Raw genomic sequence first — 27,579 nt, 5'->3', positions numbered from 1 at the left:
TTACCTATAAAGGGGGGTGTATTATTAATGCTTACATCCTACAATTTCAATTCTGTCATAAATGTATCCACCATACTTTGTATTTCAAAGTATGTTTTCAGTGTGCTTTATAAAATAATGTTTTATAATTAGAAGTCACTGCTTAACTTGCTTTTTTATATAAACTGCTCTTGTTTCTAAACAAAAAGTGTGCAGAGTGACATCTGAAACATGGTAGGGAACGTTTTGTTTTTGACAACCCTTTTGTTGCCCTGAAGTGAGGGGTCACATAGTATGAAGCAAAATGTTTATATTTTTCTCACTAGGACTCTTTAAAATGAAAAGCAAATTAATTTTCAAAAATTAAATTTATTGTTAATAGGTAATGCATTCAAATGATTCAAAATTCAAAACATACTAAAGGGTGTACAATAAAAAGTTTCCTTTTTACCCATGTCCCGCAGCTGTACAGTTCACCTCCTCCAAAGCAGCTAACATGATCGATTTTGGGGTCTCCTAGAGTTATTTCATGCATGTAAAAGCAAATGTGAAGAGGCAAATATCTTTTCTCCTTTTTGAATACAAACGGTAGCATACTAGATTCACTCTTCTGCACTTGCTTTTTTCATTTATAAAAATATAGAAACCACTTAATTAAAAAAAAAATCCTCCTTTAACGGAAACCGAGGAAACCCTGAAATTGAAACAATAAAGGAAAGAACTATAGTAACCAATATGAAAGTTACTGGAAAACAGTAAATAATAAAACAATAATTAGGGCAAATAATGCATTAATATGTTCTAATAAATTGGAAAATCAAAGTGAAATAAGTGACAAAAAAGCAAGAAATAGAAAATCTGAACAAACCAGTAGGTAAGGAAGAAACAAGAAAGTTGTCTGACAGCCAAGAGAAGAAAGCAATTGAAGAAGGAGGGAATTAGCAGTTGACTTGAAGATCCTTTAGTTTTGCACCTTGGCAGTTAGTTATGACCTCAGGGGATTTTTCAGTGGAGCATTAAGAATGGACTCCCAGTTGTTGGGCAGCTGCAAAGAGAACTGGAGGTGAGGAAATGGAGACCAAATAGAGAAATGTTTTATTGTCCTTCTGCTGTAATTGGTACTTAGCATGAAACCCAGCACAGAGTAACGAATTTTTCCTTTAAGTTTGCAGAGTCTTGAACATATGTGAGTGATGATCATTTGTGCCAGTAGAGAAGGAAAAGGTGAAGATGCAGAAAATAGATAACTGACTATGAGAAAGGCAGGAGAAATTGAGATCTGGAAGACAGCTGGAAGGGGTTGGCCTTAGACAGGGCGAGGGTTTCCTCTTCCATTCAGAGATGCAGAAGGGATTGGTGCTGGGAGGAATTCGGAGTTCTTGTTTGCTGGCTTCCCTTTTCTCTGTAGAGTGGCTTAGTCATTTGCTGGAAATAAGGGGAGAAATAAAGGGCTTAGAGGTTTGAGAGAATGTAATCAATGTAGACGATAGGAGAGAAAGTGGGTAAATACACCAGGATCAGTGGGCAGCATTGGGACGCAAGTGGTTTCCCAGCATTTAAGAGGTAGGTGCAGGCATGGAGAGTGCCAGCAAGTGGGCTCTTGTAGGTCAGAACACTTGTCAGTCTCAGGACCCCTTTACATTCTTAATGACTGACAGCTCCAGAGAGCTTTGTTTATGTAGAATGTATTTATTGATAACTGCTCTATTAGAAATTAAAACTGGGATATTAAAAATGTATATTTATATTCTCTGTAGAAGTACAGTAAAAAAAATCCATCATGTTAGCGTAAATAATACATTTTTACGAAAACTGTGTTTTCCAAAACAAAAGAAATTTAGTGAGAAGAATGGCATGTTTTACATTGTGCAAATCTCTTTAATCTCGGGTATATAAGAAGACAGTTGGATTCTCCTGTTTCTTTTTTCAACCTGTTGCAGTATGTTGTTTTTGTTCAAGTATGTGAAGAAAATTCATCCTGAAACAGAGGTAGTTGGAAAAGGGAGTATTTTAATAGCCTTTTCAGTAATTGTGGACATTTTTCTTTGATACTACACCAAAACTGGGTAAGTGGTAAGTTTCTTAAAGATTAGCTAAGAGCTTAGATTCTGACGCATATCAATAGACTTTTCGTGTACTAACATTGACCTGTTCTGCTCTAGATCTATTCTGATTTATCCTGGTCATAGATCTTTTGCCTGTGCATGATTTTGTAAACTCTTGCCTTTATTAACATCATGAGTTTTTTCAACTTTGCTGAGTTATGCAGATCTTCTCAATGTTGATGTGTTTCATTAGACAATATTTTAAAAATTACATTTGTTAATGTCGCCACTGATTTCATCAGAAAAGCCTTTAAGTATTGGGAAGCCATCAAGTTCACAGCGAGGGATACCACTTTTCTACCCTTCTGATTTTCGCTTGACCGGTGGAATTTTATCATAGGCAACAAATACTATCATTGTTTTCCTTTAGGTGACAGGTTTGCTTTGTTCAGTTTTGAGAAAATGTTTGCCAGATATGCAGGTCTGAATAATCAACCAGTTTGCTTTTCTTTGAGAGGACTATCCTACGCCATTATATAGTGGAAGTGCTTCATATATTTCATTTCATCATACCAAATATTAAAAGGCCATGTACTCAAGGGGTGAGATTTAGTAAAATTGTATTATCAAGATATTCTTTTTTTTTTTTTTTTTTTTTTTTTTGCGGTACGCGGGCCTCTCACTGTTGTGGCCTCTCCCATTGCGGACCACAGGCTCCGGATGCGCAGGCTCAGTGGCCATGGCTCACGGGCCCAGTCGCTCCGCAGCATGTGGGATCTTCCCGGACCGGGGCAAGAACCCGTGTCCCCTGCATCGGCAGGCGGACTCTCAACCACTGCGCCACCAGGGAAGCCCCAAGATATTCTTAAGAGAAACTGGCTTTTTTATTTTCCTGCAAGTGCATGGTGGTGAAGAATACAATGACCACTGGTACATAAACTTAGCCTTCATTAATGCTAAGGTTCCAGTAGTTTTCGTCACCATTGCTTTTTGTACCATCAGTGCAGGTCTGAGCACAGTGAAAAAGGGGTGGGCACATATATCTTAGTATTATTATGAAAATAAATTTTACCTAGTGGAACCTCTGAAAAGGTCTTAGGGACCCCCCCAGAAGTCCACAGTTTGAGAATTGATGTTCAAGGCTTAAGGTTTTGTTAGGTGTGGTCAGTGGAATTGAGAGACGGTAGTCAAGGTACCATAGTTCAAGACTGGACCATGGTCTCTGGGCTGGAGAGTCCTTCTACTTTCTTCCTACATAGCAGCTCGTTCTGAGAGGCTGCCAGTACATGTTTGTCAACGCACTTATTTGAAATACGACCAGTACATGCCACGTAGTCAAAAGGAAAAATTTATGATGCTGAAATGAGTTTTGCGAGTGAAGAACTGTAACTTGAATACTAGATCAGCACAAAGGATTTAAGGACCAGCGTTCTTAGTCCTGCTTCTGTTAACTCATGAGGCTCACTGAGTTCTGGGCAAGTCACGTGGCCTTTCTGAGTCTCAGGTTTCTCGCCTCCACAGCGGGGTTGGTATCATTTGCGCCCACCTTTCTTAGACTAGTTTTGATGTTCAGGTGATACCATCAGTTCCGTACGCCGGAACTTCATCTTCATACCTGTAAAGCTGTGCTTGGGGTACAGCAGATAAGTCAGTAAATACTTATTGAGTTAATGAATGAACCTAAAAAAACTGTCATGAGCTGTTAGTTTTAAACATACACACAAATAGAGTTGTATAATGAATTCCTGTCTTTCCTCAACACATATAACTCTAGAAAATAAGACCATGTTTTTATAGAATTAAGATCACAACCAACAAAATTAAAATTGGGTCCTTAATACCATCAAATACTCCTCTCGCGTTCGAATGTCCCCAATTGAATTAAAATAAATACATATGTATGTTTTTTTTTTTTTTTTTTTTTTTTTTTTTGCGGTACATGGGCCTCTCACTGTTGTGGCCTCTCCCATTGCGGAGCACAGGCTCCGGACGCGCAGGCTCAGCGGCCGTGGCTCACGGGCCCAGCCACTCCGCGGCATGTGGGATCCTTCCGGACTGGGGCACGAACCCGTGTCCCCTGCATCGGCAGGCGGACTCTCAACCACTGCGCCACCAGGGAAGCCCCATATGTATGTTTTTACAGTTGGTTTATTCAAATCAAATCCACACAAAGTCCACTCATTACATTTGTTTATTACGACTCTTGGTTTCTTTTCATTGCAAACATTTTCCAGGTCCCCCACTTTTTTTTATGCATCAACTTGTTGGAGAAACTGGGGCTAGTTTTGTAAAATGTGCTCATGTTTGATTGCTTCCCAGTGGTGTTTTGAGCTTTTTCCTCTATTCCTAACATTTCCAGTAAGCTGGAAGTTAATTGTTTGATTAGACTCCAATTTAGATTTTTAGGGAGAACACTTCTAAGTGGTCTGCTGTGTACTTCCTATGTGCTTCACATAGGACGTACATGGTATTGATGCCAAACTTGAGCAGCGGGTTCAAGTGTGGCAGCCTTGTCTTTCCATTGTTCACTATCACACGTTCTTGTCGTGGTGTTAGCATCCATTGGTGATCCCTGCCTGAGTGAGCGAGCTTTGGAGCTGTGAGGTGCTAACCGCATGTGTCGAGGTGTTACTGAGGTACTGTTGTGGTTACTACTAGTAAAGTAGGGCAGTACCTTTACTTGAGCTAAGTTATCAATGACATAATTATCTAAGAAGCAGATAGTAACAAGCCTCCAAATTAGGGACTGTATTTTTTACATTAAAATTGCTGTAAAATATTTCATTAGTTGAGGTGTTCGACATAGTGATTTGATAGTTTTATACATTACAAAATGATCCAAGGGACTGCATTTTTAACAGAAAAATTTTATGCATAGCATGGAAAGAACTAACCTTTTTTTTCCCACCTGCCACACTAGATTTAGAGTTTGTCTCTTAACAGCATGTCATATTAAAACAAATACCTTTCAACCATCTTTTTACTGAAGAGACTCTCCAAAACCATTCTGTCTCGATTATTATAAAAAGTTGTCTAATACTAATACAGTTGATCATTACAATAAGATTCCAGATGACAAAAAAGAATTTGGGCACACCCTTGGAGCTCTCTTCGTAGTGAGATTTAACATGTCAGCTGAAGCTACCATAATTTTGGTTTGGTTGGTTCTGTTAGGAGAAAATAATTGAAGTATCTCATTTTACGTGGTTCATAATGAATCCATTTGTAGAAATTGAATTCAAACACTGGGAGACTCAATAAAAACAATGTGAACATTTGGAAAATGTGGGTGGTTTCTTCTTTGTGCTGTTGGATATGTCCGTCAAACTGATGCTGCAAGAGAAATACCTCATGTTTAGAACAGGGGCTGAGCACAGGTGGTGTGTTCAGGAAATCAGTATAATCTCCGTGAACCAAAAAACTTTACAATTCTTGAAAAACTTTCAAGGTTGTTGACCAAGGGACATGAAATTTTTCCCAGACATTAACTTACTTCTTTCTTCAATAGGAAAATAAAAAATATTTCAAGCGTAGTGAACTTGCAAAAAAAGAAGAGGAAGCATATTTTGAAAGATGTGGCTACAAGGTATGAATGCCTGCTTTTATGTTAAATGTATATTTCTGAGTTTAAATTTATACAGCTGTTGTTGAAGTGTCAAAACGATTGATCTCTGTTCAATTTATTAATGTTATACATTAGCCTATAAATGAGAAGCCATCTGGAGAGGTATGAGTTTTTGTTTTTCTTTTTTCTTTCCTTCTTCTTTTTTTTAATCTTGAATTTAGGAAAATACATGCATGACTTTTGGCTTGGAATGGTTTGGCTTTTCGTGGACAGCATGAAGTGGCTTGAGATCAAAGCTTGACTTTTTTTCTTTTTAATTAAGTCCTGATCTGATACTACCTCATTTTCATCACCATCACCACCACTCCTCTCCTCACCTCTCCCAGTAAAAGTCCAGTTTTAAAGGATTCAAAAGATTTTATTCATTCAACAACAGTGGCATTAGCAGTGGTGTTTTCCCTGCTTTCTCCTGAGTGTTTTAAGCCATTGTTTTTATGTTTGCAATGTTAATAATCCCTTTTGGCCTTAAGGTACCTCTGCCTGAGATACAGTGTCATTTTGTGTAATAAGGTATCACATTTCAAACACTGCTTAGTCTATTGGATAGAAAATGTGATCTTGAAATATTTGTTAGAAATAAATGAGTTGTCTGGAAGACTTTGTATACTTTAGAAGCATGACTAAAATTATCTTTGAGATTACCTAGTTAATCATGTGTTGGGGTTTTTATTGGGAGGGGTTAAAGGTAACGAGGTGAAGTTGTGTTTAAATTATAAGAAGGCTAAATCTAGTTGAATAATTTTTTAAACAAAGTTCAGAGGTTCTATTGAAATAATTTTGACAAATCATAAATTTGAAATCGATTTTTTGCTTGTGGAACATCGATATAAAATAATACTCTTGTGCATGTAATGGAGAAAGTTCTGGAAATTAATTTTATCTGGCATAGCATTTCTAGAAAGAAGCATGAGGAATGCAAATGGTATGTATATGTGTTTGCTTTCTTTTGGTGTTTTTGGGAGAGGGCAAGTGTTGAAAATGAAGTGTTTCTGATAGGTTTCTAAAATATGAAAGTTTATATTTGTATTTTGATATTTTCCATAGGTACATTGATTTCATTTGCTTCTAGTTTAGGAAATTAAGATACGTTTTTATGTAGATAACCATCGAATAGATAGATATTCAGAAAGAAGAATTTTCATCTTTTGTTTGCCCAGCATTATCTAAACTTACGCTTGAACTAGAATAAGAATCACTTAACCATGGGTTTTTAGTCTGCTGACTTGTTGCTTTCTCAGATCCCTGAATTTGTTTTCAACTTTTTGATAAGGTAGGAAAACAATTTAAACAGTGACGGTTTTGCTTTGTTTAGATGGCTTCCATGATAACGGCAGTACTTTCTCGCTTATATAGAGGAAAGCACTGAAGCAAAATCATTACTGTAAAGGTACTGCTTGTAATGTTGAGTCCAGCTGACAGAATGTCTTAGATCTTTTCCTTAAAGTTATTCACTGCCATTCTATAATTGAAAATGTTTTTTATCCTGAGATTTGGGGAGCAATATCTGTTTTTATGCTTAAAAAGAAAGCACAGGGTTTCCTATCTAAAGCCTTTTTAATATTTCCTTCTTGGTAGTAGTGAAAATACAGCATGTGTTACTTTTATTCCTTTATAAAAACCAGTTACCGTTTTTTTTAAGGCTTGATGGTATTTGGTCTGTGAAAATATGAAAGTTTAGTTTTCTTTACCTAAATTTTCTGTTACCACTGTTAACACTGATTAACATAATCTTTAATCTATAGAATCATAAACTATATCATTTTAACCATATAGCCTTTCTTAACTGAATGTGAGTTTTTCCTTAATGTTGATCATTTTTGTTTTTTGATCTTACTTCTTTTGGCATCTTAGGTTTGTCTTATGGTTCAGATGGAAAACCATGTTTCAGTATCTTTTTTACAGACCACACAGTGGGGCTTATAAAATGCTGAACTCAATTTTCGTAAACTGTGACTTGGGCAGCAGACTCAAGAAAATATATGAAGAAATTTTTTTCTCCACAGGTTCATATGAGCAAGAATGTCCACTCTGTTCTTTGTGTACTATGAGTAGAGAGGTGCTGGTTTTCATTATTTTCCCACAAGGTTCGCAGCTCAGTTTGTGGGCAAGTTCTGTGTAGCATCGGGAAGTTTTCTGCATGTCTGGCAGTGATTCCTGTGCACTTGGAAAAACACCTTTCAAAAATCAGGAGAGGAAAGAGCTGGAGCTTGAGGCTTCACAGGTTTTTGTTAGAGAGCAGTTCCTTTCTTTGGTCTTCCTTTTAAACCCAGAGCAAGGATCAAATAACCCTGTAAGATGATTTTCTCAAAGAGGAGAAGCAAGCTGATTGTTTCTAAGAAGAAAGTAAAAATCTTGGAGTCTAGGGAGAAAATAAGTCTAAATTTCAGCCTTTTAAAGTTTTTGATTGTGGAAACCATTATACTTCTGTAGCAAGAACGCTGTCTCCTGGGTGCATGGTCTGTGCTTGGGTGTCCCTGAGCTCTCACAAGCATGTACATCGATTATGAGCTCTTTGCTCAGAGGAACATTTAGAAGACCTTTGGTATTTAAAACATGTTTAATGAATACCTAATGTATAGAATGATAAATGTTAAACCATATTATATTTTAAAAGGAGAATTTCGTTTCTTTTGGCTATTAATGTAGATACAGCCAGAAGAGGAGGACCAGAAACCATTAGCTTCATCGAATCCCGTATTAGAACTTGAACTGGCAGAAGAAAAATTACCCATGACTCTTTCTAGGCAAGAGGTAAGTTTTTATATGAATGTTTTGTGGGAAAAAAAGAAAAATCTCCACAGCATTTGCATTTATCTCTAGTTCTTTGCAATAACTTTTGTCATTATTTCCCATATAAAATGACTTAACTGGCCAGCTGCACAGTATTCTAGTTCAATTTTCTTCATGAGGTTCTAAATTAATCTCTGCTTTTCTTGGTACTGTTGTCTACTATCTTATGTCTTAAGTTGTTTTTAAAGACTATCATTCTGAACTTTAAAAACTAAACACATTCTAAGTATAATTAAATGCATATATTCTAAATAACTGTACTTGATAAGTTGTCTAAATTATTTAAAATAATAAAAATTATGTATTAAAAGAAAGTAAGTTAGTGTTTTGTAACTTACTTCCTCTTAATACATCTTTCTAAGTCAAAATACAGAGATCTGTATGATCCTTTATGACTGCATAATTTCCCATAATATTTAAAAACTACTTTATTATTTTTAAAATCAATTCTGTGCTAATGGTCGTTTAGGTTGCCTCAGCATTTCCCTATTTTAGATCATACTAAGATGAACACCCTCATACAGATGTCATTGCATGTATAATAATACATGATTACTTTCCTTTGGAAAATTTTCTAGAAACATGATTTCTGGAGTCTGTTCTAAAGACTAAAGACTATATACATGCCTAAGGCTTTAGAGACATATTACCAGAGAGCCCTGCGGACTTGTTATAGCAGTTCATACTCTCAGCTATAGTATTTGCCCGTACCCTGGTCAATATCAACTATTATTTTCCTTCAGCAATAACACCAACAACAAAATTTTAAGATATTCCTGTGAAAAAATTCAGACTGTACACAAGGTACACAACAAAATTAACTTTCAGCAAAAGGAAACTCTCAGAGGAAAGGAGCACTGACTCCAGAGGCTGTGTGTGAAAATTAGATGAAGGACTTTGAATACTTGGCCTGAAACGAAGAATATTTGAGATTTTTAAAAAGATCCATTGACCACAGTTCTAATTTTGAAAAAGCATTGAATATTCTCTGTCGTTTCATAAAGAAGAACTGAGATAATTGAGAGAGGTAGCTTTTCATTTATTTTGAGAAGCATAACATATCTGTCCAAAAATGGGATGGGCTGTTTCATGAAGAGGTGTGATTTTTGTCATTTGTCAGACAGGGACCAGACGAAGGTGTTTTTGAGGTCATTTCTGCATGGATTGGAGATGGCACTAGACGACCTCTTAAGTTTTTTTAATACCGAGTTTCATTTAATCCAGTGGGAGCCCTGCCAGTGGTTTCTAAGTGTGATACTATTTATGTTCCCAGATAAAGTTCTTGGTATTTTAAAATTACAACTTATTTTCTTAATTATAATTCTTGTTTGTCCTTTTTATGAAATACCACACGTATACAAAGAGTGTGTAAAACATGTGTGATATAGTGGATAATTACAAAACAAGCACTCGTATAACGATGGCCGAAGTCAAGGAGGAGTATTATCAGGCTCTCAAAAGCCCTGCACGTCCCCCTCCCTCCATTTGTAACTCACTTTCTCCTCTGAGGTACTAGGTTTTGGTTTTAATGTAGTACTGCAGTGCCGACTCAGTCTATGGTCATTGACTTATCGCTGACTCCAGGCTTGGTTTTATTTTATTTTTTTCTCTTTATAAGTGTTATCACTCCCTCCCATCGTAATGTTTTTCTTATGTATTCTACTTGAAACACTCGCCAAATGACCTAAACCATTAGGGTTATTTAAGATATGACAATAATTCAGTATATCTGTTAGTGGAAACTAAAGAAAAAGAAATATAACTTACTTTTTGCATCTACTTTTCACTTACCAAAATAAGTATTTGGTCTCCTAAAATAAGAATTACTATTACTAATGACATAGGGAATTACTATTGTTGTTTGATATATTTTTTTAATAGGTTATCAGGAGATTAAGAGAAAGAGGAGAACCAATCAGACTCTTTGGAGAAACTGATTATGATGCTTTTCAACGTTTAAGAAAAATAGAGATCCTCACACCGGAAGTTAATAAGGTAAGAAGTCAGAACCAAGCTAGAAGAATGTCATTGTACCATATAAATGAGAATAGTATGGACTTCGACAGAGTTCAACTAATTGCATTACTTACTATAGAGAAAAAAGGAAAAATAAAGTTGCCAGATAACTGCTGCTGAATGTAAGTTTTCTTTTTTTTTTTTAATTTTGTGTGTGTGTGTGAGTTTATTTTTTTGGCTTATTATTTTTCAGTATTTATTTATTTATTTATTTTTGGCTGCATCAGGTCTTACTTGTGGCACTCGAGGTCTAGTTGTGGTGTGCGGGCTCAGTAGTTGCGGCGTGTGGGCTTAGTTGCCCCGCGGCATGTGGGAATCTTAGTTCCCTTGCCAGGGATCAAACCTGTGTCCCCTGCATTAGAAGGAGGATTCTTAACCCCTGGACCACCAGGAAAGTCCCAGGTTTTCTTTAATTTTCTTTTAGAAAGCACACCTCTTGGGCATGCAGTTTAGTGCATTTTGACAAATACATGCAAGTACGTGGCCACTACCCTTATGAAGATATAGAGTATTTTCATCACACACACATGAAAGTTCCCCAGCACTCCTCCTTGGCCAGTCCCCAGGTTCTTCTTCCTCCACTCCTGGGCAACCACCTTGTTAAATTCTATCCCCACCAGTGAATTTAGAGGATGTGTCTGGCTTCTTTTGCTCAATGTGATATTTTGTAGATTCATCCGTGTTATTGTGGATGTTGGTAGTTTGTTCCTTTACATTGCTGATGATATTCAGCTGTATGAATATATCAGAATATGTTTCTAGCTTTGGGCTGTTATGAATAAAACTGCCGTGAACATTCTTACACAGATCTTTTTTGGATCTGTGTTATTCCTCTTGGGTAAATACGTTTTTATCTCTCTGGTAAATACTTAGAAGTGGAATTGCTATATAGTATAGTAAGAGTAAATGTATGCTCAACTTTTTAGGAAATGCCAAATATTTCCAGTGTCTCATCAGTGTTTGTTATTGTTAGTCTTTTAAATTTTATCCATTCTCTTGTATTGTGGTAGTATCTCATTGTGGTTCTATTCACAGTTCCCTGATAACTAAAGATTATGAGCATCTTTTCATAGACTTACTGGCCATATCTTTCTCTATGCAGTGTGTCTTTTGTTCATGTTTCAGTTGGGTTGTTTGTCTTTTTATTTTTGAGTTATAGGAGTTCTTTATGTGTATTCTGGATTCTTTGTCAGGTATACAGATTCATGTTTTGTGTCTATTTTTTCCTAGTCTAGGCCCTACCTGTTCTCTTAATGGTGCCTCTTCATGGGCAGGACTTCCAAATTTTGATGAAGTTCGCTTTATGGTTATTGCTTTTGGTGTTTTGCTTAAGAAATCTTTGCTTACCCTAAGGTCTTAAAGAGATGGTATTTTCTTAAACTTTAATAGTTTTAGCTTTACTTTTAGGACTCTAATCTTGTTTTATGGCTCAGCTTATGGTCTGTCTTGGCAAACATTCCATGGACTCTTGAAAAGAGTATGTTTTATGCTTTGGATAAATGTGAATTACAGTGGTGGTGTTCAGGTCTTCTGTGGCCTTATTAACTTATTTACTTGCTCTTTCAGTGAGAGACAGGTGTGGTTGTCTGTGTCTGTGTAACAAACCACCCCAAAACTTACAGCTTAAAACAATTCATTATTATAAAATCTTTCTCAGTCATCTATGATGGTAACAAACCACCCTGAAACCTAGTAACCTAAGGTAATTTATCATTCTCCCTCACAGTTCTGTGGTTCGATTGGGCTAATTAAGCTGGGCAGTTTTTTTCTTGGGGTCTTGCATGTGATGCAGTCAGGTGAGGGCTGTGGCTGAGGTCATCTGAAGGCTCCCCGGACTGGCCTTCTAACTTAGAATGCTGCCTTAAAGGTGCAGCTGCTTTGTAGCAGGTGTCAGCATTTCCTGTCTTTTTAAGGCTGAGTAATACTCCATTGTATATATGGACCCCATTTTGTTTATCCATTCATCCTTGAGGGACATGTAGGTTGCTTCTGCCTTTTGGCTGTTGTGAATAATCCTGCTGTGGACACAAGTATATAAATATCTGTTCGAGTCCCAGCTTTCACTTCTTTTGCATATATTCCCAGAAGTGGAATTGCTAGATCATATGGTGATCCTGTGTCTAGCTTTTTTTAAAATCATAACGAATTTAAAATTTTTTCTTCATTTATATTAATGTGCACAGCAGTTTGTTTTTCTTTATTTTCAGTTCCATCTAAACTTTCCTAACTTAAATTCTTGGAAAGGGTAAGTGGTTTTGTAATGCTTCATTTCACTGATATTTGTTTCTCTTCTATCTCCTGAGTCACTTTCCTTATCAAAAGATAGTCTAAAATGCTAATGTGAACTATTCAGTTTTTGTTACCTGATTTAATTTTTCTACTGCTCATTTCATTACTTGAAAAATCTTCTAGCTTTTAATATTAATTTATTACAACCTGCTGTATTCTAATCTTATTCAAGCCTGTCCCAAATACTAGAGTTTCTTACGTACTTTTTAAAAACTGAGGTATAATTGACATATAACATTAATTTCAGGTGTACAGCATAGTGATTTTATCTGATCACCACAATAATCTAGTTAATATTCATCACTATACAGTTACAACAAAATTTTTTTTTTCTTGTGATGAGGACTTTTTTTTTTTTTTTAGAGATCTACTCTCTGAGTAACTTTGAAATATGCAGTACAGTATTATTACCTTTAGTCACCATGCTGTACATTATATCCCTGTAATTTATTTCTTTTATAAATAACTGGACCAGTCTAAAAGTTCGTAAATTTGAGCACATTCTGAAGCTCTACACTTTTACTCCCCTCCCTCCACGTTTTATTTTTCTGATACCCCATTTTACATCTTTTTGTCTTGTGTAGCCCTTAACTAATTATTGTAGTTAGAGTTCTTTTTACTACTTTTGTCTTTTAATCTTCATACTAGCTTTATGAGTGATTAATTCACTACTTTTACTATATATTTACCTTTACCAATGAGATACATACTTTCATATGTTTTCTTGTTATTAATTAGTGCCGTTTCTTGCCAGCTTAAAGAAGTCCCTTTAACATTTCTTATAAGGCTGGTTTAGTGATGATGAACTCCTTTAGCTTTTGCTTCTCTGGAAACTGTTGCTCCTTCAGTTCTGAATGATAACTTTGCCGGGTACAGTGTCCTTGGAAGTTTGTTCTTTTAGCACTTTGAATATATTGTGCTGTTCCCTCCTGGTCTGCAGAGTTTCTGCTGAAAAAAATCTCCTGATAGTCTTATGGGGAGCGGGGTTCCCTTGTACAAAACAGGCTGTTTCTCTCTTGCTGCTTTTAAGATGCTCTCCTTCTTTAACTTTGGTTTTTTATTTTTTTAAATTGAAGTATAGTTGTTTTGCAGTATTGTGTTAATTTCAGGTATAGAGCATAGTGATTCAGGTTTTTGCAGATTATATTCCATTATAGGTTATTATAAGATATTGGGTATAAGTCCCTGTGCTATACAGTATATCCTTGTTGCTTATCTATTTTAAATATAATAGTTTGTATCTGTTACTCCCATACCCCTAATTTGTCCCTCTCTCCTTTCCTTCCCCCCTTGTTAACCACAAGTTTGTTTTGATATCTCTCTGTTTCTGTTTTGCTTATACTTTCATTTGTATTATTTTTTAGTTTCCACATATGGGTGATATCATACAGTATTTGTCTTTCTCTGTCTGACTTATTTCACTAAGCATAATACTCTCCAGGTCCATCCATGTTGTTGCAAATGGCAGCATTTCATTCTTTTTTATGGCTAAGTAAGATTCCTCTGTGTGTGTGTGTGTGTGAGAGAGAGACATCTTCTTAATCCAGTTGCCTGTTGGGCACTTGGGTTGCTTGCATGTCTTGGCTATCATAAATAGTGCTGCTGTGACCATTGGGGTGCATGTATCTTTTCGAATTTAGTATTTTCATTTTTTTCTGGGTATATACCCAGGAGTGGGATTGCTGCATCATACGGTAGTTCTGTTTTTAGTTTAAGGAACCTGAATACTCTTTTCCTTAGTGGCTATCTCAATTTTCATTCCTACCAACAGTGTATGAGGGTTCCCTTTTCTCTACATCCTCTGCAACTTTTGTTTTGTAGACTTTTCGATGATGGCCATTCTGACAGGTGTGAGGTGGTATCTCATTATGGTTTTGATCTGCATTTCTCTAATAATTAGTGATGTGGAGCATCTTTTCATGTGCCTGTTAGCCATCTGCATGTCTTCTTTGGAGAAATGTCTGTTCAGGTCTTCTGACCATTTTTGGATTGGGTTGTTTTTTGATATTGAGTTGTATGAGCTGTTTGTATATTTTGGATATTAACCCCTTGTGGGTCACATCATTTATAAATGTTTTCTCCCATTCAGTAGGTTGTCTTTTTGTTTCGTTGATGGTTTCCTTGCTGTGCAAAACCTTTCAAGTGTAATCACGCCCCATTTATTTCTTTTGCCTTAAAGACTGATTAAAGAGAGTATTGCTAAGATTTATGTCAAAGACTGCTCCGCCTGTGTTGTATTGTAGGAGTTGTCTTTAACTTTTGACATTTTAATTATAATGTGTCTTGGTGTGGGTATGTTTAACTTTTTCAAATATTGCCATACCATTTTCCACAGCAGCTGTACCATTTTACATTTCCAGCAGTACACTAGGGTCTGTTTCTCCATATCCTAGCCAAGTTGTTATTTTCTGTTTTCTGTTGATAATATTCATCTTAATGGGTGTGAAGTGGTATCTCTTTGTGGTTTGATTTGCATTTCCTTAATGACTAGTGATGTTGAGCATCTTTTCATTTACGTACTGGCCGTTCCGTTCGTATGTCATCTGTTAAAGTCCTTTGCCCATTTTAAATCAGGTTGTTTTCTGTTTTGTTAGTTAACTCTAAGAGTTCTATAGTTTTAGCTCTTACATTTAGGTCTTCGATCCATTTTGAGTTAATTTTTTTTTTAAGATGATGGGGGTAGGAGTTTATTAATTAATTTATTTTGGCTGTGTTGGGTCTTCGTTTCTGTGCGAGGGCTTTCTCTAGTTGTGGCAAGCGGGGGCCACTCTTCATCGTGGTGCGCGGGCCTCTCACTATCGCGGCCTCTCGTTGCGGAGCACAGGCTCCAGACGCGCAGGCTCAGTAGTTGTGGCTCACGGGCCTAGTTGCTCCGTGGCATGTGGGGTTCTCCCAGACCAGGGCTCGAACCCGTGTCCCCTGCATTAGCAGGCAGACTCTCAACCACTGTGCCACCAGGGAAGCCCCTGAGTTAATTTTTGTATGTGGTATATGCCAAGGGTCTAGCTTTAAGGCTTCCATTTTTTACCAAGTGGTCACAAACTGGAAGTGAATAGAATATGGAATTTGCTGGTTTGTTAGAAACATAGTGAAATCCTAGGGTATGGTTGAGAGCCTGGTTTTATACTGTTGACATTTCCAAATGTTTTGGGAGTTCAAAGTATCAATAGTTGCAGTTGTTAGACATTTTCAGTGAACCAGAAAAATGGGTTGGGGACCAGTGGAGACCTGGTCACTTTCACTAGGGCCTCATTAGAAACTTACAGCGTTAATGCCTATTCTTATTTGGGTTTGTCACTCGTATGTTTTAGTTTTCTGACCATCAGATTACCTATTGTGTGTACATTCTCTTAAATCTAAATATGTTCATAAGAATTGACTTTGCATGGACAGTGGTGATAGCTGTGTAATAAACTGAAATATTATTTGAGTTCTTTGAGGAGAACAAAGTGGATCGTACTCATCCTTAGAGAGAGAACTCAGAAGTGAACCGTCCGTGGGATTTCATACCAGATGTGACTCTTCACCTTTCCTCAGGGATTGCGGAACGATCTGAAGGCAGCTCTGGACAAGATAGATCAGCAGTACCTGAATGAAATCGTGGGCGGCCAGGAGCCTGGAGAGGAGGACGCCCAGAACGATCTGAAGGTCCACGAAGAAAACACCACGATTGAAGAGCTAGAGGTGGTCCCTCCACCTCCCTGCCCGAGTCCCCGTCGCGCGCCTTTCATTCCCTGCGGCAGATGGCTGAGCTCCTCAGACTCCCCAGTGTACAGCGTGCTGGCGTCGTTGGTCACTACAAAGGCCCTTCTTCTGTTTCGTGCCGTGTGTTTCTTCACTCCCTTTTTTCTCACTTTCTATACACATTCCCCTACTTCCCGCCTTCAAAAGTATTCATGCTGACATGTTTGGTGTGTATCCTTTGATTTGTTGATGGTCTTCTAGGACCAGTAGTGTTTTGTCTGCATGTGTTTCGGTATACACATAAATGATATTTTACTGTGAAATTCCTCATTCTGCATTCACTTTTTCTCCACTTAGAACTATGTCAAGTTCCATCCTTGATACCTTAGGTACATCTAAACCTTTGATTTGAACTGTTAACATAGCATTTCGTACACTGTGGTGTTCACTGCCTTTTACTTTTTGTTCGCCATAACGACAGACAGTGAGATTGCTCCCAGCTCCCTGTTACCACAGACAGCTTTGTGACAAACAGGCTTGCACATGAGCCCTCTGGAGCAGAAGCAGGACTGCTTCTGATATATGTTTAACTTGTCGGAGTACTGCCAAATTGCTCTCTGTAATGGGTTTGCCAGTCTCCACCCTCCACCAGCAGTGTGTGAGTGTCTTGTATCCCTGCATCCCTGCCAACACTTGGCAGTATCTTGCTTTCTTATTTTTGCCAGTGTGTTGAATGTGGAGTGATATATGTAATCTTATTTAAAAGTTGTATTATCTAAATATCTAGCATGAGCAAAAATAATATGACTTAGTTTAAAGTTCTTAATGGTTAATAAAACATAGTTATTTTTTCTGTCACCTTTCGTTCCTGGCTCTTAACCCACATTGCATGCTGTGAGTGAGATTGTAGTTAAGGAAGATGTCCTTTTAATTATACCTCAACCCCCTAAATTTTACTGCAGTAATTGGTGTGAGCAACCAGTTCTGGACATTTTTTTCTTTTTTCCTTCGTTTCAAACAACTTTGGAGATAGTCACATACTATACAATTTATCCATTTAATGTGTACAATTCAGTGGTTTTTAGTATATTCACAGGTTGCTACAACCATCATCACAATCTAATTTTAGAGCATTTTGCTCCCCTAAAAAGAAACCTCATGTTCATTATCAGTCTCTCCCTTTACTCCCTCTTTGAGTCACAAAAGATAACATGCTCTCTAAATTTAAATGGCAAATTGTCTTTTTTTTTTTTAATCTATCTAGAAATTCCATCAGGGTTTTAAATCAAAATTGGACCATACGTATATGTAATAAAGAGCCATGTTTAGTCTGGTGTTGATCATGTATGTGTTCCACTGTTGCTCTTGACTAATGAACAGAAGCATTCTTTTTCTTCAGGCCCTGGGAGAGTCTTTAGGAAAAGGTGATGATCATAAAGACATGGACATCATTACCAAGTTCCTTAAGGTATGTACTTTTTGGCTAGGAAAGGAGCACACGTTTTCTTTAGTTAAGAACTGGTCTGTCTTTTTGTTTTTTGGTTTTTTTTTTTTTTTTTGGTTTTTCATTTTTGAATTGTTTAAGAGTTAAAGACTGGAAAGGGAAATCCTCACTAAACATTTCTGCACCTACGGTGTTTATAATATTCCTATGTGCTTGGATATAGAGGTTAAACAAAGAAAATGTATATTTACTTTCTTCATAGCAGTTGTAAAGCTGAGTTATTAATGTAAATACACTGAAAAGAATCATAGCAGTGGAATGAACAAGACGTTTTAAGGATTAAAAAAATTTTTTTAAACACTCTGGGAAGGAGTGCAATAAGGAGAAGCTTTTCTGAGAGATGATGACAGTAAGGAATGGAAGGAGGTGGGAAGACATTGACAGGGAAAAAAGCAAACACTCGAGTAACCTTTCAGAGACTTGAGATTAGCTCATTCATTCTTCCCGGAATTCCTCTTTCAGTGGTTTAGGTAGAGTATATGCAAATCCCAGATCCCTTTTAACATTTATTCACAAATTATTTGTCTTCAGAACAAGAGATATAAATGCAAGAAATGCTTTTACTTGTATTTACAGTTTAAATACAACATAATTAGTCATCAAGATTCTCAATCCATTGAGGACTTGGCATGGAATTAGCTAGGGCGTGGTGGGATCTAGCATGAACTAGAATTTCCTCTTTGAGTGACAGCCTCTCCCTATGTAGGGCATGCATAGGTAACACCGCTAGGGGAGTATGGCTTCCTCAGCCTTCAGTGTTTACCTGCCTCTGGCAAGGATGCTGTTTGTGCCGTTTAACTCAGGGGGCACCTGGGTAGTTTTCTGGGGCAGGGTGGGGGCTGGTCATAGTTTCTTTTATTTTCCTTCGTTTTTTCCTTCCTTCTCCTTTGGTCAGGCACTTTAGAGGGAATTTTTCATTGAATTGTGGTCTCTACTGCAAAAGTAGAAAGTCCAAATACTACAACATCATCCTTGGAAGATTGATTAAATATCACAGCACATATGGCATTATGGCCGATGAGTCTAGGTAGGTTGAATTTTATGTAATAGGAATACAAGTAAAAGTTTATTTCTGTCAAGCAGTTGCCTGTGAAATTTGATAGCTCTTTCAGGGGAAATGGATCGCATCTGAGCTGGGAGAAGTGTAGAACAGGGAAGTCTGTGACTTGCCAAAGGTACTACATTAAAACATACGTGACGCACTAAGCAGAGATAGTTCATTAGTTACCTATTGGTTGATGTTTTAATCAGTCAGGACATTGACTCTAAGGATGAGTGTATACCATTTTGTGCATCAGAGAACTTTTAAGCTTACAGAACCACTGGGTGGCATTGTAGTCTGAATTTACCCTTTTTTCCACAGTTTCTTCTTGGTGTTTGGGCTAAGGAGCTGAATGCCAGAGAGGATTATGTGAAGCGCAGCGTCCAGGGTAAACTCAACAGTGCTACTCAGAAACAGACCGAGTCCTATCTCAGACCCCTTTTCAGAAAGCTACGGAAAAGGGTGAGGTTTCGTGAAAAATGCTTTTGTTAACTGATTTAAAAAAAATAGAATATATAAGGTTAGAATAAATGCAGTCTGTAACGACACACTGTAGCTTCCAAAATTTAGTTATGCTTTTTTTTTCTTTTCCAGAATCTTCCTGCCGATATTAAAGAATCCATAACAGATATCATTAAATTCATGTTGCAGAGGGAATATGTGAAGGTACAGTACCATGCTGTGCATCAGAATTATGTTCATGAGCATACCTAGGTTGTGTACATAATATGTTCATCTCGTGTGGGAGTATTTTAATAGAAGATTTTAGGATAAATGTGAAATGAATTAGTAGTAAAAAATAAAAAACAACCTTTCATTTTCTAATATATTGTTAGCTTTATTGTTAGGCATGAATAATAATGTTTCAGACCACACTGTATTTTTTAGTCATTTTTAAGGAAGGTGTAAAGATTCTTCACGAACTGGATATAGGCAGCATTCATTTCATGAATGGGATTGAATTTCAAAGTTTTTAGATTGTTGATTATGGCTTGGAACAAATTTTCCCGTAGAAGCAATGTTACATAGATTAGTTTCCCAGGCCAGCTATAAAAACCTACTTAATCCATAATATAGCTGAACCGTTGTACTAATGATACAGTGGAATTTAACCGCCCTTTATGCTGGTTTCTCTGAGAAAATGTTCTAAGTAAGGCTGCCAGAATTCCTCTCTCCCATTTCAGTACTGCAACAATAGCAAAGCCCAGGAGGGGAGACGCTTCCCCTGCTGCAGTGTCTTTATTCCTGAGTGGACTCTGGGACCAGGTGGCAGAGGAGAGAGCTCTGGTGTCCATGTGCTCCTTGGGGAGAGTTTAGAAAGGAGGTGGAAGGCCATCAGTCAGTGTGGCGAACAAGAAGAGAAGGGCCTCTTGCGCCACTAATGGGATTGGAAGTGCACCCCTGCTCGTGGGCCATCAGCCGAGTTTGAGGAGGGAGGCTTCCAGTGGCTGTGCCTCCCAAGAGAGGAGGAGTGGAGGGTTCCGTGCAGCATCTCCAGTGACAGTTCCAGAGCCTCGATGGGACTCTGCCAGAAAAGTGGGGATGCGTTGCTTATTCCTGTGCTCTGAGTGTCTGTCCTCAGAAGGAACTGTGGGTGATCCTGGGTGACTGGAGGTCTCCTTGACGAGAGCCTCATGCTAATGGGCTCAAGTAGTGGTTTTAGTCCCTCTAGATGAGAGCCTGTTGGTTAGTCAAAGAAAGCGTTTCTGCTTTATAGCTATGAGTTTTATATTTGGATAGTTTCTGTGAGTTGCCTGGAGCTTACCAGGGATGATCGCATCGGGATGGATGGATAAGGTCACCATCAGCGCAGAAGGAATTCATGGCACTTGCCTACTAGAGGCGATGCCTTCCCTCTTGATCCTTTTCTCATTCTCGTATGTGAGAAGCTGGTGAAAGTTTATTTTATATAAAGTACAGAAAGAACTAAAACTTAATATTAGGACAGTCTTCTTTGGAAATTTGGGGAAACTGAATATTGGAAATTTTATCAGTTAATATCCAGTGTTAAACTTTGCACTCACAAGTATCAGGGATTTAAAAAAATGTGTATATGCTGTTTTTAAATTCAGTATATCAGTCTCATAGTTGTTTGATTTTTAAATGAAGATCTCTTTGAGGCCTGGCTGTGTAAGCCTCTCTAAAACCATTGGGGTCTTGTAGAGTTTACTTGCTTTCTGTTTTGTCCCCCACCCCAGCCCAGGTAGCCAGGCTTGGTTTAGAAACAGAGCCATTTTTCTTCATTTCTTTCTCTCTTCTCATTTAGTCGCTTTTAAGGTTCTTGGCAGGTGGGAGGTTTGGGGAGCCAAAGTGAAATGCTCTCATCCTTTAGCTATTTGGCTCGAGGGCCAGTATTTAATCTCTGTTTACACATCTGCTGTGGACCCGATGTGATGGTCCCAGCACACAGAGCCCACACTGCTTTCAGAGGTCTGCACTGCTGCGCGGGGAGTAGTTGTAGTTTATGAAAAACTAGTTAGCCTCTGTCTTCTCTGTGACCACCTGGGGAGAACACTAGGTCTAACGGAAACTCAGACTAGAGTTTTTGTCAGTGCATCAAATTACCTGCCCGGTAATTCCAGATCTGAAATGTAGTAACTTCCAGTGCACCAAGGCTGCAAAGGAATGTTTTGTCTTTTTACTCACTGGATTAGTGTTGGTTTCTGTTTTTCCACAGACATTTGTGGTCCTGGGTAAGCAGTCAGTCACCCCATATTTTAATTTCTTTTGTTCGAATAATGGGAATGGTAATATTTTCAACACACCCAAGAGATGGATGAAAATTTCATCATGAAGGGCTGTGAAATACTAAATGAAAATTGGGACCAGCAGAATATTTCTGCTTTCCTGATCTCTTCTTCAACTTTCTTTTTAGGCTAACGATGCTTATCTTCAGATGGCCATTGGAAATGCCCCTTGGCCTATTGGTGTCACTATGGTTGGCATCCATGCCAGAACTGGTAGGGAAAAGATTTTTTCCAAGCACGTTGCACATGTTTTAAATGATGAGACGCAGCGGAAGTATATTCAGGTAAGCAGTTTGGAGGGAAAAGTGCTCTGGAGGTTAACATTCCCCGCTTCTCAAACTAAGTTTTGAGAGGAGGAGAATTATAGTGATTGGATACGGCATGATAGGATGCAAGTCCACTCTTTATGTAAGTAGTACTTGTATTTAAGACACCTTCCACTGTACTATAAGATAGAAACCTTTTAGGTTTCATATATGATGTAAGACAGGGTGAAGTGTTGTGCTTTAATTACCTCAGTAGTGAAATAACACTATTGCTGTTCGCTTTGGGAGTTTACTAAAGAATGACGAATTTAGAGTATTTTGCAATAATTCACATTTTGTTACTTTCAAGGTAGATTAACATCTAGGCCAAAAAGGTATGAATGGTAAAAATTTGGCTAGTAAATATTTTTAAATAATTTATAACAACACTTTCATACACAGATAGATTTAAAGTATTTATAGTTTATTTTCTTAAAGTTATACATGCCTCACATAAACCTGGTTACACTGCTGTTGGGTTAAACTTTTCTTTTTAGTGGGAAAAAACCCCCAACTGTTATCTAGCTTTTGCCAAGGTTTCAGAAATCCCAGGTTGTGTCTGTTTAATGACTTTTGCTGGATGTTAACTCTAAAGCTTGAAGATGAAACTCTGAAAGTTTATTTAAAGTGTAGGATTCACTTAAAATGCCGAAAGTGCTTTCAGAATTTGTGCCAGACAACAGTCACTATCATGTTCATGGATTATCTTTTCATTGCATTTCAATTCCAAGTGCTAAAGGTTATTTTGTGTCATGCTTTGTACCTTATTCATATATATTAGCATTTTAAAGTATGATTTCAACCTGACCCCCTAATGTGAACTGTAGAACTTATAGAGTTCAAATATACTGTGGAAATTCAAAACATTTCCATTTTCTTAATAACCACCATTGACCGTAGCGAAGGCAAAAAGCTTTTAGTTGGGGGGAAAAAAGTGGTTTGGCTTTAACAATAGAAAACAGTTGCCAGTGATTAAATTTGCTAATTGTGTTCAGCTATACCATGGCCAAAGCTATCGTGTGTATAAGAGTTCATATAATTAGATAAATTGTCTTAAAGACAGCATCTTCTTTAGACAATGGTATGATTACCATCATCTTATAAACTGATTTTTCTTTTTAAAAATATGCCTAGTATTTTAAAGACTTCTGGTTTATTTTGGAAGCTATACAGTGACCTGTCCTTCCTCCATTGTTCTTCCTTTTTAACTCTTCCCATTAAAATGTTTTTCCCCCTTTTTCCCAAGGTGATTGGGGAAAATTGGCGAACATACTGTATCTGAACTTTAGGAAAGTGTTTGACCTAAATCCAATAATATTCTTGTGTACAGATGTAAATATGATAAAATGATCAGGTGGACTCAGCTTGTTGAGTGAGAGAAGCCATGCATACTAAATAATGGATCCGTGTCTGTTTGGGTGCATGCTAGGGACATGCCATGGGGCTCTTAGTGACCTCAATACTGTCCTATTCAACAATTTTAATGACCAATTTGGATGACTGTACTGAGAGGTATATTTATCAGATTTACAGACATTAAGAAACAGAAGGGATAGGGTGTGCGTTCAGGTGGAAAAGAAATTTGCATTCCAGAAGTTCTTGACAGACTGAAGAAAAAAGCAGATTCTAAAAATATAATATTTAGCAATGATGACCGTAAAGAAATTTGGAAGTCTAACTCAGACTTCTAACAAGTCAAGTTAGACTTGAGCGTACAGTTTGAGCAATGTATATGAGGAAGAATTAGGGAATTTAAGTACAATAACAGTAGTACAGTATGGCTACTGGAAAGTCTAATGATAGCTTATGCTACATTATTAGATGTAATAATTTAGTATAAGTTGCACAAGGCAAGAGCATAGTTCACTGTCGTGTCTGCAGAGTCTGGAATAGTACTCATGGTGGGTGCTCAGTAAATATTTGCTGAATGAATGAATACTCTAGAGGATGAGAGGTAAAAGTCTTGCTTTTTTTTTTCCCTAGTCCTTGAGAAAGGAGACTCTTGGTGGGGGTCTGGGTAACTATAGATAATGAGAGAACTTTCTGGTGGAAGAGGGATTAAACTTGTCCCTCTACAGTTAAGGACCAGGTAAGGTATAGGAATGAAGGCACATTTCTGGTCAGTGTAAGGAAAGGATTCTTTCTTTTTCTAATCTTTTTGTTTTGAAACAATGAGAGACTGGTAAGAGGTTGCAAAAATAGTACAAAGAAGATTTTTTTTTTTTGTGGTACGCGGGCCTCTCACTGTTGTGGCCTCTCCCGTTGCGGAGCACAGGCTCCGGATGCGCAGGCTCAGTGGCCATGGCTCACGGGCCCAACCGCTCCGCGGCATGTGGGATCTTCCCGGACCGGGGCACGAACCCGTGTCCCCTGCATCGGCAGGCGGACTCTCAACCACTGCGCCACCAGGGAAGCCCCAAAGAAGCTTTTTAACAGGCAGAATTGCCCCAAAATAGGAGTAGGGCTGCTTTAGAGGATATGGGGGGGATCCCTACCACTTGATGTGTGCAAGCATCCAGTTAACTGTTGCCCTTTCTGGTCTGTTGATTTCTCTGATACTTCTCTGCCATTTTCCCTAGAGGCCATTGCTTAAACCTGAGGTTGCAAACTCACACACCCAGGATAGTCGGGTAACAGGTGAGCTGAGTGTTAAGAAGCCCCTGACCCTTGGTCTCTCTTTTCTTTTCCTACTTTTCATGTAGCCACAGATAGAAGCAGTATTTTCATTTTCCTCTCAACTCTGTGATAAGAACAGTGGACAGTTGATTACCAATGTTGTGTTAGTTCAACTATACTCCAATATAAAATAAAAACTTTAAAAAGTGGACAGCGCAAGCACAGTGTGAAGTGTCAGCTGAGTCTTAGCCTCAGCATTACTGGAGTCACTTCAGCTCATTGGTACCTTGTAGGAATATGGTTCTAGTGTTGTTCCATCTTCCTTTATTTTTTATTTTAGAGGTAACTAGAATCTGTAATTTTTTTAAAAAAGCATATGCTCCTATTTTTAAAATATTGGCAATAACAAAAACAAAAAATTAGCATTGTGTGAGGCCAAATAAAGTACCAGTTTTTGATCTGTCTTAAAATAAACCCATAGTGCAGCTCAAGGCACAATGAAGCCACCCCCATGTTAGCGTTTTACGAAATTCTTGATTACAATTAAGTGAGTGATTTCCTAAGCTGTCTTTTAAATCTTTCTCCTCTTATTTTGGTATTTGGGTGAGGTTGAGTTGAATTATTCCTACAAAGGGACAGTTTAAATATATTATTTGAAGTTTAAGTCAGGAAGTGACAAACTTAAAGGATCAGGTAGTAAATATTTTAGGCTTTGGGCTTCATAGGTCTCTGCTACAACTCTTCAACCCTACAGCTGTGTGAAAGCAACCAGTGGCTGTGTTCCAGTAAAACTCCATTTATAAAAGGGGCAAGTGGCCCGTGGGCCGTAGTTTGCTGACCCCTGGTAAATGTATAAACCCAAACCTAAGCTATTTGCTGAGGAGGTAATAGTGAAAGTCATTTAATAGGGTAATTTTTCTTTTAATTTTTTTTAACATCTTTATTGGAGTATAATTGCTTTACAATGGTGTATTAGTTTCTGCTGTATAACAAAGTGAATCAGCTATATGTATACATATGTCCCCATATCTCCTCCCTCTTGCGTCTCCCTCCCACCCTCCCTATCCCACCTCTCTAGGGGGGACACAAAGCACCAAGCTGATCTCCCTGTGCTATGTGGCTGCTTCCCACTAGCTGTCTATTTTACATTTGGTAGTGTATATATGTCCATGCCATTCTCTCACTTTGTCTCAGCTTACTCTTCCCCTCCCCATGTCCTCAAGTCCATTCTCTACGTCTGCGTCTTTATTCCTGTCTTGCCCCTACATTCTTCAGAACCATTATTATTATTTTTTTTTAGATTCCAAATATATGTGTTAGCATACGGTATTTGTTTTTCTCTTTCTGACTTAGTTCACTCTATGACAGTCTCTAGGTCCATCTGCCTCACTACAAATAACTCAATTTCGTTTCTTTTTATGGCTGAGTAATATTCCATTGTATATATGTGCCACATCTTCTTTATCCACTCATCTGTCGATGGACACTTAGGTTGCTTCCATGTCCTGGCTATCGTAAATAGAGCTGCAATGAACATTTTGGTACATGACTCTTTTTGAATTATGGTTTTCTCTGGGTATATGCCCAGTAGTGGGATTGCTGTGTCATTTGGTAGTTCTATTTTTAGTTTTTTAAGGAACCTCCATACTGTTTTCCATAGTGGCTGTATCAATTTACATTCCCACCAACAGTGCAAGAGGGTTCCCTTTTCTCCACACCCTCTCCAGCATTTATTGTTTGTAGATTTTTTGATGATGGCCATTCTGACCGGTGTGAGGTGATATCTCATTGTGGTTTTGATTTGCATTTCTCTAATGATTAGTGATGTTTAGCATCCTTTTATGTGTTTGTTGGCAATCTGTATATCTTCTTTGGAGAAATGTCTGTTTAGGTCTTCTGCCCATTTTTAGATTGGGTTGTTTGCTTTTTTGATATTGAGCTGCATGAGCTGCTTGTATATTTTGGAGATTAATCCTTTGTCAGTTGCTTCGTTTGCAAATATTTTCTCCCATTCTGAGGGTTGTCTTTTCGTCTTGTTTATAGTTTCCTTTGCTGTGCAAAAGCTTTTAAGTTTCATTAGGTCCCATTTGTTTACTTTTGTTTTTATTTCCATTACTCTAGGAGGTGGGTCAAAAAGGGTCTTGCTGTGATTTATGTCATAGAGCATTCTGCCTACGTTTTCCTCTGAGTTTTATAGTGTCTGGCCTTACATTTAGGTCTTTAATCCATTTTGAGTTTATTTTTGTGTATGGTGTTAGGGAATGTTCTAATTTCATTCTTTTACGTGTAGCTGTCCAGTTTTCCCAGCACCACTTATTAACGAGGCTGTCTTTTCTCCATTGTATATTCTTGCCTCCTTTATCAAAGATAAGGAGACCATATGTGTGTGGGTTTATCTTTGGGCTTTCTGTCCTGTTCCATTGATCTATGTTTCTGTTCTTGTGCCAGTACCATACTCTCTTGATTACTGCAGCTTTGTAATATAGTCTGAAGTCTGGAAGCCTGATTCCTCCAGCTCCGTTTTTCTTTCTCACGATTGCTTTGGCTATTCGGGGTCTTCTGTGTTTCCATACAAATTGTAAAATTTTTTGTTCTAGTTCTGTGAAAAATGCCATTGGTAGTTTGATAGGGATTGCACTGAATCTGTAGATTGCTTTCGGTAGTATAGTCATTTTCACAATGTTGATTCTTCCAGTCCAAGAACGTGTTATATCTCTCCATCTGTTTGGATCATCTTTAATTTCTTTCATCAGTGTCTTATAGTTTTCTGCATACAGGCCTTTTGTCTCCTTAGGTAGGTTTATTCCTAGGTATTTTATTCTTTTTGTTGCAATGGTAAATGGGAGTGTTTTCTTGATTTCACTTTCAGATTTTTCATCATTAGTGTATAGGAATGCAAGAGATTTCTGTGCATTAATTTTGTATTGTGCTACTTTA

General features: G+C 37.7%; 1 protein-coding gene across 2 annotated transcripts in view; it reads left to right on the top strand.

Annotated features, from left to right (window-relative positions):
- The window catches only part of PRPF18 (pre-mRNA processing factor 18), a 49,765-nt gene that overhangs the window by 9,644 nt on the left and 12,542 nt on the right, over positions 1-27,579 (top strand). Inside the window, exons 2-10 of one of the 2 annotated variants that reach the window (XM_081229339.1) lie at positions 5,533-5,610; positions 5,725-5,751; positions 8,296-8,400; positions 10,321-10,434; positions 16,282-16,428; positions 17,828-17,896; positions 19,296-19,436; positions 19,569-19,640; positions 21,850-22,005. In XM_081229339.1, the coding sequence (XP_081085465.1) occupies positions 5,533-5,610; positions 5,725-5,751; positions 8,296-8,400; positions 10,321-10,434; positions 16,282-16,428; positions 17,828-17,896; positions 19,296-19,436; positions 19,569-19,640; positions 21,850-22,005 (909 nt within the window). The remainder of the gene's footprint in view (positions 1-5,532; positions 5,611-5,724; positions 5,752-8,295; positions 8,401-10,320; positions 10,435-16,281; positions 16,429-17,827; positions 17,897-19,295; positions 19,437-19,568; positions 19,641-21,849; positions 22,006-27,579) is intronic. The other variant, XM_081229338.1, reaches the window with a different exon arrangement.

Source organism: Mesoplodon bidens (assembly GCF_964165515.1).
Source record: "Mesoplodon bidens genome assembly, chromosome: 3".
NCBI classification, from domain to species: domain Eukaryota; kingdom Metazoa; phylum Chordata; class Mammalia; order Artiodactyla; family Ziphiidae; genus Mesoplodon; species Mesoplodon bidens.
Note: the sequence above shows the minus strand (reverse complement) of the source record. Positions and strands in the feature narration are given on the sequence as shown.